Genomic DNA, 10,124 nt, shown 5'->3' with positions numbered 1-10,124 from the left:
GAGCCCCTCACAGGCTCACGGAAGGAATTAATGAAGGATTTAAAGAAAGAGTGAGTGACTGAATAAAAGAATGCACGAGAGCGGCTTGGTGCGGACAGGCGGACGGGAGAAGACGGAGAGAATCGGCTGGGTGGGGGCACGACATTGGCCGACAGCTGCCGGGAGGCGAGGAGCGGCCGACGCGCTGAGGTCACGGGCGCCCGCGGCCCTGGTGACGTCATCACGCCCGCGCTCTCCGCTCCGCCGGGGTTTCAGTGGCGCCGGCGCGCCCTCGGCTGTTGTGGTGACTGGGGATTTCTGGTGACCCCGGCCCACCGCAGGTCGCCTGCGGAGCGGTCCAGTCCCGGCAGTGGCCCTCCGTCCTTGTCATTGACCGTCCGCCCGCAGGCCTGGCCGCTCCCCCGCGGGGAGAACTTCTCAGGGCCATGTCCAGGCCGAGCAGCGTCTCCCCGCGGCCGCCCGTTCCTGGCGGCGGGGGCGGCCCAGCTCAGTGCGGCCCTGGGGGCGGGGGCCGGGCCAGGGGGCTGAAGGACATTCGTATAGACGAGGAGGTGAAGATCGCAGTCAATATCGCTCTGGAGCGCTTCCGATACGGGGATCAGAGAGGTGAGGTTCCCGACAGGGACCCCGCCGGCTGCCCCGCCTCCCCCCAAGCCGGGACCCACCGTGTGAAGCGGCCGCCTCAGAGTGGGGAGGGAAGGCCTGGGCCGCCCCCGGGCCCACTGGAGCGGGTCTCCCCGGCGGGCCGGGGCCGCGCTTGGTAGCGCTCGGTGGGATGCACGGCGTCCTGCGGAGCGGCAGGGTTAAAGCACTTGCCTGGCGTTAATCAGAAGGTGGAAGAGTCGGGTTGCTCCTTAGCAGGAGGCGTTTCTTTCCCCAGAGAGAGGCTTGTAGGCAGCTTGGGGCGTCTAACCCACAGTTTTTAGGTATTGGTACACCCCCACCCTTTTTTTTTTAAAGATTTTATTTATTTATTTGAGAGAGAGAGAGAATGAGAGAGCACGAGAGGGAAGAGGGCAGAAGGGGAAGCAGACCCCCCGCTGAGCAGGGAGCCCAATGTGGGACTCGATCCAGGAACTCCAGGATCATGACCTGAGCCGAAGGCAGTCGCTTAACCAACTGAGCCACCCAGGCGCCCACCCCCACCCTTTTTTTAAAGGAAATTGTGGTAGCCTTAGCTGAGGCACGTTTAAGCTGCCGGAGAAGAGCAGAGGAAATCAGACATGCAGTGGCAATATGTAGTGTTTTGTTTAAATCCCGAAAGCATCACGCTTAAACACTTAAGAAAATTAAACTGGTTTTGGTAGACGTCTTTCACACCTCTTAAGGATGGAAAGCTACTTGTCCTGTGTCGTACAGTGCAGAACCGCAGCCGACCCGAGGTGATCAGTACAACGTACTGAGTGCCCATTCCGATTTGCTGGCCCAAGTAGGGGATCCTTGACCTTGGAAACTTACAATCCAGAACAGGCAATGACTTGGACAGAGAGAACTTACATTAAACAAAGCCTCAGCATTATGAAAGCAACAAATCCAGTCTGAGGTATAGTGAAATATGAATTCTTTAGTTTTGAAAGCAAAGACAATGGAGTTTGACGTTGAGCATTCATCATGCTTGAGTATCGCTCATCACGGAAGGAAATGAATCTTTTTGTTAAGCAAGTAAGGACTAAACTAAGTTAAAATAGTAAAATATGTTCATCAGTCATCCTACCAATTGAAGATTCCAGCACAAATAAGAGGAGTAATCTTTGGTGAACATGAGAATCCTCTATCACATTTAGATTTAATTTTTATTAATATGGTAATTCTGATAGACATTCAGTAGTTAATCGAATTAGTACCTACTTTTCACATAAAATGACCTTTTCACATAATGTGAAAATGACTTCACGTAAAATCACATATGCTTATATGATTTTTTTTTTTTAGAGCACTTGTTGGGGGAGGGGCAGAGAGATGGAGAGAGAGAATCTTAAGCAGATTCTACGCCCAGCGTGGAGCTGCACTTTGGGGCTCGATCTCACAACCCTGAGATCATGACTGGAGTAGAAATCGGGAGGTGGGTGCTCAACTGACTGAGTTACCCAGGCGCCCGTTTTTTCATATTTTATATCTATATGTTTATTGAAGAACCTTGAAAGAAAATTTTATATTCCCAAATGGTACTTTCTTTTTTTTTTTTTTTTCATATAGAAATGGAATTTCCTTCTTCTTTGACCAGCACTGAAAGAGCTTTTATTCATCGATTGAGTCAGTCTCTTGGTTTGGTCTCTAAAAGTAAAGGGTAAGCTGATAGCTTTTCTTATTTAAAAAGAATTATTTACCAAAAAAAGAAATGTTCCTGACTTCATTTAAATAGTTATTACTGTTTTAGATTCACGTACTTAATTATATTGCAGATAAACTGATTCATGTCTGTACCAAACTCAGCTCTTTGCTTTTCCTCCTATCTTGCCCTTTTTTGTTTTCCCTTAGGGGTTAAAAAAAAAAAGTAAAATTTAAAATGTAAGAAAAAGAGTTTAAAAGTTGAAGTTGCTTGCTTGAGGAAAATGTTTTTTTTTTTTTTCATAGAAACTAAGTCTCTTTTTTTAAACAGAATGGCGGTACGAAAGATAAGTACAATTATTTACAGAACTATTTCTTTCAATGTTACTGTACTGTAGTGGTAACTTTAGAATACATAATCATTGTTTTCTTTCTTACCAGCTCAAGAATCTGATGATTGGAAAAGACTAAATAAAATGGACCAGGAAGAAACAGTATATTTATTTTTGAGGGCCACTGATCCGTAGGGGAAAAAGTCATTTGAACCATCCAAATTGAAGAACTCTGTGATTACGTGAAGCAATTTCATTTTGGGAATAAGGATGAAGGGGTTGATATATAGCAGGGTTTCTCAATATTGGCATTATTAACATTGCAAACTGGATAATTATTGTGGAGGACTGTCTTGTGTATTGTAGCATATCTAACCTTACCCAGTAGCACCTCCACCCGCAGCTGTAACAACCAAAAATGCCTCTAGACATTGCCAAAATGTTCCCTGAGGAGCAAAGTTGCCTCTGGTTAAGAACCAAGGAGGGGGGAAAGAAAGATAAAATTTCAGTTTACCAGGGTTTAGGTTAAGAAGAGAGAAAACAAAAGATTATGAGGTCATTATTTTTAACAGCAGGAAGGTCCTAAGATGAAAGTATCTGATGTAGGAATGTCTGGCATTTGAATGCCCACAGTGATACATTACTGAGTAAGATGGGATTTAGCTTAGGTGAATGTGCATTTTGAACATCACTAAGGCCAGTGCCGGAAACAGTGGTAGGTTTTGAGCATGCCCATATTATAGTCCTCTGGATAAGTTAAATACAGCACTTGCAGATGAAAAGAGTACAGGGCCATAATCCTTTATCTAAAAACACCTGGAACAGGTGGATTTTGAGATTCAGATTTTAGAAACATTTTAGGGTGTATTTGCAGTATGTTATGTAATACCCCTCATAAGGTGCAGGCATCACCTTTAATCAATATTTCTGCTGGAAAACATGAATATTCACAGTAAAATAAATAAATACTAGAAATAGCCTCATGTCAATGTAATCAGGCTTTCCTGCCAAATGAAGTTGCTGCCTTTAACCTTAAAAACCTACAAAACCATCGGCAAGTCCAACAAACAAAAGATAGGAACATTATTTTGTGGAGAAGGAGGAGGACGTTGGGAGGGGTTGTTTTGAACAAAAGTGCATTGGAGAGAAGTAAGAAGGGTGATGATGGTTTCTCATTGGCTGGGTTTTGGAGTGGTCAATTTCTTGTAGAAGAAGAAACAGCAATGTAAATCTTCCTGTTGGGGCCTGGAATTGAAACTCCTTTGCTTTTTTTTTTTTTTAAGAGTAGGAGAGAAAGAGGGTGGGGGAGGGAGGAGGTAGGGGCAAAGGGAGAGGGAGATAGACAATCTTAAGCAGGCTCCACACCCAGCATAGAGCCTGACACAGGGCTCGATCTCATAACCCTGAGATCATGACCTGAGCCGAAATCAGGAGTTGGACTCATTGAGTCTTTTTTAAAAATATTTTATTTATTTATTTGACAGAGAGAGACACAGCAAGAGAAGGAACACAAGCAGGGGGAGTGGGAGAGGGAGAAGCAGGCCTCCTGTGGAGCAGGGAGCCAGATGTGGGGCTCCGTCGCAGGACCCTGGGATCATGACCTGAGCTGAAGGCAGACGCTTAACGACTGAGCCACCCAGGTGCCCTGGGTCTCATTGAGTCTTTTTTTTTTTTTAAAGATTTTATTTATTTATTTGACAGCGACAGCAAGAGAGAGAACACAAGCAGGGGGAGTGGGAGAGGGAGAAGTAGGCTTCCCGCTGAGTAGGGAGCCCGATGTGGGGCTCCATCCCAGGACCCTGAGATTATGACCTGAGTCGAAGGCAGACGCTTAAGGACCCTGAGATTATGACCTGAGTCGAAGGCAGACGCTTAAGGACTGAGCCACCTAGGCACCCCCAAGCTTCTTTCCTCTTGAGAAAGTTGGGTCTGTAATTGACAATTCTTCCTGTAATTGACATGAGTAGCTTGGCTTTCCCTACAGGTCTCCCTTTTTAGCATCCCCTCTCCACTTTAGTGAGGTTTCCCTTTATTAATTTTCACATTGCAAACTTACAGAAATCTTCCAGTTTTCATTGTTGCTTGGGTTAAGAGTTGCAGATAAGAGATTGTGGGTCTTCACCAGAAAGCATCTGTTGTAAGGCACAGTTCTGTAGCTACGTTATTTCTATGGTCAAATGGGTTCTGAATTCTGAACAGTTAACTTGGAAATGACCATTAGAAATTACCCTTAGAAAAGCAGTCCATTAGAATGGACTACATCTGCTTCTGTTCAGTAGCATGATTGTTTAAGGGATGGTCCTGAATGGAGAAACCTGGGGAAGGGGGGAGAGAGCAAGATAGAAGATAGAAGTTATCAGGACAAAAAAAGGTGGGCGAGGAAACACTGAAGGGACAGAGAGAGGAAAAAAGATGCTAAGGGAAGCCAGGCAACCCTGCATTCTCATCTAGGCCATAGTACCTATTCCTAGTGGTCTGCAAATCCTGTTAGGAAATGTCCTAGCGCTTTCCCTCCCCTTTTATCTTTGATTAAAGGTAGTACGATGCTTATCTGTCCTTGTGATTTTCAGATGCTTTTCTTTTCACATATATGAAGTACTTTGAGTATGGTTGTCATATCCTTTCTTTTCACTTATATGAGAATTTGTACCTGACTTTCATTTTCATGGGTTTTCCTATTTACCGTTGAGTAAAGGATTTTTTCCCCCCACTTCCTAGCATAACTTCATTGACTTAGTAAGTTAGTATTTCTTTTGTACCTGGTATCATGGTTGCTTAATAGGTATTTGAGAGAGAGCCTGGTGTGGAGGAAGAGGGAGGAAGGTTGGATTTCACTCCCAGTGTCTCACTGCCTCATTCTCTAGTTTTGGTCATGGCCCTTAACTTTCAAGGCCTGTTTTTTTAAATGTAAAGTATGAAGGAGTTAAGTCTCTTTGTTTTAGTTCGGATTCTGTGATTCTGTAGTTTACTTTGAGTATTTCACGAGGTTTAAAAATAGATTCCAGGCGGGGTGCCTGGGTGGCTGAGTGGTTGAGCGTCTTGAGTGTCTGCCTTCAGCTCAGGTCCTGATCCCAGGGTTCTGGGATCCAGCCCCGCATCGGTTCCCCGCTGAGTGGAGAGCCTTCTTGTCCCTCTCCCACTCCCCCTGCTTGTGTTCCCTCTCTCGCTGTGTCTCTCTCTGTCAAATAAATAAATAAAATCTTTAAAAAAAAAAATAGATTCTAGGCTTACTGTGTGAAAGTTGACAATTATTTTTTCTCATCACTTTCTCTTTTTTGCTCTCCTTTCTTTCAAAAAGCAGCCGTCTGTGTTAAATTTTGTTTTTCATTTCCTCCTGAAGAGTTGAATTGATTTTGCAGTTGATTACTTATTTTGGATTACTTTTTATAACTGCTCATCTTTTGGTGAAAATTATCTTGTTGGAGTAACGTCCCCATTTGTGTTCTTTAGTGTAGCCTAAAGTTTTGTTTGAAATTTTAGGCAAGCTTTCCCATACCAATATTTTACCTCCTCATAATTTCCTTTTTTCCTCAACTGAGGTCTGAATTTTGGTTTTAAGAGCATACTTTTCTGAGTCTTTGTTTGACTTGTTCATGAACAAAACAGAATTTCTTTCCTGTTCTTCCTAGTCCAAGTGACACAAAATGAAATTTACAAAATGAACTTTGTTAAAGACTTGTGGAAAGAGAAACTATAAAGTACATGAAAATAGGTTTTCCAGGTACAGGTTTCTTACCCTGTGATTGCTGACGTCCCTGCTTCCTAGGTATCCACGTGTTCTAGTCACCCTGACTGGAAGGCTGTACCCTGCAAGAAAGCCCCCTTTTCAGATTCGGGTTCCTGCCTCCCTTGCCTCTTGCTTGGGAAGGTTGTGTACTGCACTCTCCTTTTCTGCCCCTACTTAAAATAGGAAAAATTGGTTAAAAGTGACTTAAGTGTCTTACTGACTTTTTGGGCATCCATTGAAAAGGAACAGCCTACAGTGCCTAAGAGTAATAATAGTGACAGCTCACATTCATTAAGTACTCATATGCATCAGGCCTTATGCTAATGGCTTTAAGTAGATTAGTTAATGCTCACAATAGTCTTTTTTTTTTTTTATTTGAGAGAGAGAGAATGAGGCAGAGAGCACATGAGAGGGGGGAGGGTCTGAGGGAGAAGCAGACTCCCTGACGAGCAGGGAGCCCGATGCGGGACTCGATCCAGGGACTCCAGGATCATGACCTGAGCCGAAGGCAGTCGCTTAACCAACTGAGCCACCCAGGCGCCCTCACAATAGTCTTAATCAGTAGATTCTATTAATAACATCTGGTATCTGTATAGCAGATGAAGCAGTTCAGGGTTGGAGATGTAAGTAATTTTCCCAAGATCACACAGCTAGCAAGGGGCAGAGCCAGGATTTGAACATAGTTAGTGCTTCATTAATTTTTGATTGTTCACAGTGGGTTCATGGCAATGTCCGAGGAGCTGTGAGGAGTTAAACTGGAAACATTAGCTAGGTCTTGTCTTTAAGTTGTTTATAGTCCAAAGTCACAGAATGAACCAGTGTACCACCATCATGGTGTCCATGACATGAGAGCAACTTTGTTTAGTGACAAAGTTAACTGGTTTATTAATTTCCACATAGTCATAAAAGAAAGTATGAATTTATGATATAAACTTTAATAAATTTACAATTCTATACTACAGTATTGGGAAGAGAACAGTTTGGAGTTAGGTCTTTGTATCTTTCTGCCTAATGGAAGTATAAATTAAGGAAATAGGAAATGATGCATTTGTAAGGCATCATATGAATGTGGATTATTTTTTGAGGCATTAGGTCCTTGGTGGCTATGAGCTTTTTTTTTTTTTTTTAAGATTTTATTTGCTAGAGAGAGAGAGTACAAGCAGGGGGAGCGACAGGCAGAGGGAGAAGGAGGTTCCCCTCTGAGCAAGGAGCCCGATGTGGGACTCCATCCCAGGACCCTGGGATCATGACCTGAGCTGAAGGCAGCCATTTAACCGACTGAGCTACCCAGGCGTCCCTGGCTGTGAGCTTTTTTCTTTTTTTTTTTTTAAAGATTTTATTTATTTATTTGACAGAGAGAGAGACCGCGAGAGAGGGAACACAAGCGGGGGAGTGGGAGAGGGAGAAGCAGGCTTCCCGCGGAGCAGGGAGCCTGATGTGGGGCTCAGTCCCAGGACCCTGGGATCATGACCTGAGCCGAAGGCAGATGCTTAACGACTGAGCCACCCAGATGCCCCTGTGAGCTTTTTAAGTTGTCATTTCAGATTTTGGTTCTTTAGCGGATTTAAAAAAAAAAAAAGATTATTTGAGAGAGAGAGAGTGTGCGCATGCTCAGAGGAGGGGCGGAGGGTGAGGTAGAGAGTGTGTGCGCATGCACATGTGTGAACCGGTGGAGGGGAGAGGTAGAGGGAGAGGGAGAATCCTCAAGCAGGGCGCCTGGGTGGCTCAGATGGTTAAGCGTCTGCCTTCGGCTCAGGTCGTGATCCCAGGGTCCTGGGATCGAGTCCCACATCGGGCTCCCGGCTCAGCGGGGAGCCTGTTTCTCCCTCTGACCCTCTCCCCTCTCATGCTGTTTCTCTCTCGCTCGCTCTCTAAAAAATAAATAAAATCTTTAAAAAAAAAAAAAAGAATCCTCAAGCAGACTCCCCACTCAGCACTGAGCCGGACACGGGGCTCGATCTCACAACCCTGAGATTATGATCTGAGCTGAAACCAAGAGTTGGGTGCTTAACCAACTGTGCCACCCAGGTGCCCCCTAGCTGATTTTTTAAACTGTTTACAGATTTGGAGAGTAGAGAATAGTAAGGCATATGGTTGTATTTGAGTTAAATGTTCAGTAACATGCTGTGTAAATTGATAAATTCATATTAAAATTGCATCAAATTTGATGAGTTAATAGTTTTTCTTTAAAAGGAAGAAGCCAGGGGCGTCTGGGTGGCTCAGTCGTTGAGTGTCTGCCTTCGGGTTGGGTCATGATCCCAGGGTCCTGGGATTGGGCCCCTCATTGGGCTCCCCGCTCAGCTGGAAGCCTGCTTCTTCCTCTCTCACTCCCCCTGCTTGTGTTCCCTCTCTTGCTGTCTCGCTCTCTGTCAAATAAATAAAAATAAAATCTTTAAAAGGAAGAAGGCATTGAAATGCTGAAACTTCCTGATACCATGTATTGATTACTTTTACACTTTGAAAGTTAGGTGTTATGATGTTCTTGCCTGTAATATTAGCACATTTATGTTTAAAAATCGCATGTGGAGCTTGCATTTTATTTTGAAAAAATTATTGTGACATTAATTTGTTTAGCATCTTTTCCACATTGTGGTTTCTAGTTAATTTTGCCTTGAAAAGGAATCCCTTAATGGTTTTCTTCAAAGAATAGTGCTACTTTGGAAGGAAAGCATGATGAGATCTCAGTGTGTTAGTTTACAAAGTAGGACAAATCTCTGCTGTATTGAATGTTTTCATCCTCACAACGAGACAAATATTTTACCAAACATTTCACTAATCTTTTTATCATTTACCAGTGTCACTATGGTGCTGAATGTGGTAAGAATGAGTACTAAGAGCCACAAGTAGAATCTTACTAAAACATAAAAACCATGAAGTTGGTTATATCTTTCTACCCCACCATTTGTGTTCAAAATGAATTCAGTAAATTTTAAATGGTAATGGCTAAGTACTCACACATGCTTGCTTTGAGTTATTTTTGTACATAAGTGCTGTATTAGTAGTAGGCAACTTAGGAAAGTTTGAATCTGACCCATTTTAGTTGTGAGCTTGTTGAGAGTATGTTTTACTCAACTTTGTAATCCCAGGTTCTAGCATAGTGCCTGGCATACAGTAGGTGCTCACTATATGATGAATGATTGAATGAATGAATGAATGAATGAAATAAAATTAGTTAAAGGTGAAATACAGCAAAACTTTCCAGAGACAGTTTTCAAGAAAATTAAAGCATCTTGGAGCTGATAGAAATAGTAGAGATTTCTAAATTAACTTGTATATAGTGTTAGAGAAATAAAATGATTTTTGATCACATAGCTAGTTAGTTGAACACAAGCCTCCTGACTCTTGGCTCTAGTGTTCATTTCAGCACACTTCCTGCCTTCTGTAGTTAAAAGTTTTATGAAATAAATAGCATAGGAGGGGAGTGAATGATTGCGTCTGTAATGACTGTGCTGAATTTTCAGAAAGGTCCTGGGAAGCGAACCTACTGCAGAGATTATCTTTAGAATCCAGTAATTCTTATTTACCATGGAAATAACTGAAATTCCTAGATCAGGTTAAATTTGATTATTTCGTCTTTATCCCATAATTTAAAGATCACTAAGTACTTGTTAAGGAGTAGATGACAGTACTGAACATCTATAATTCATTAAAGCATTCCATAAAAAGTTTCTAGAAATTAAAAATCTTGGTAAAAGGCGAAAGACAAAAACCTCACTTAAGAAGGCTTAGACAGCTAAAACTATAGGTTAATCGCCAGTTTTTTATTGTTTTTACAATGAAAATATTGTTGAAAAGTT

At 42.8% G+C, this 10,124-nt stretch overlaps 1 protein-coding gene across 6 annotated transcripts in view; it reads left to right on the top strand.

The window, feature by feature from the left end:
- The first annotated feature begins 221 nt into the window (after positions 1 to 221).
- The window catches only part of YTHDC2 (YTH N6-methyladenosine RNA binding protein C2), an 85,685-nt gene continuing 75,782 nt past the window's right edge, over positions 222 to 10,124 (top strand). For 3 of the 6 annotated variants that reach the window (XR_014147286.1, XM_006735077.3, XM_081827244.1), the window contains exons 1-2: positions 224 to 606; positions 2,197 to 2,287. Coding sequence is in view for 4 of the 6 variants with exons in the window: in XM_006735077.3 (XP_006735140.2) it covers positions 426 to 606; positions 2,197 to 2,287 (272 nt within the window). In the remaining 2 variants the exon portion in view is untranslated. Of the gene's footprint in view, positions 607 to 2,196; positions 2,288 to 10,124 lie in introns of all 6 variants that reach the window. The other 3 variants (XM_081827245.1, XM_081827246.1, XM_081827247.1) reach the window with 3 other exon arrangements.

Source organism: Leptonychotes weddellii, chromosome 7, assembly GCF_054177405.1.
Source record: "Leptonychotes weddellii isolate Sample4059 chromosome 7, ASM5417740v2, whole genome shotgun sequence".
Lineage (NCBI taxonomy): Eukaryota > Metazoa > Chordata > Mammalia > Carnivora > Phocidae > Leptonychotes > Leptonychotes weddellii.
Note: the sequence above shows the minus strand (reverse complement) of the source record. Positions and strands in the feature narration are given on the sequence as shown.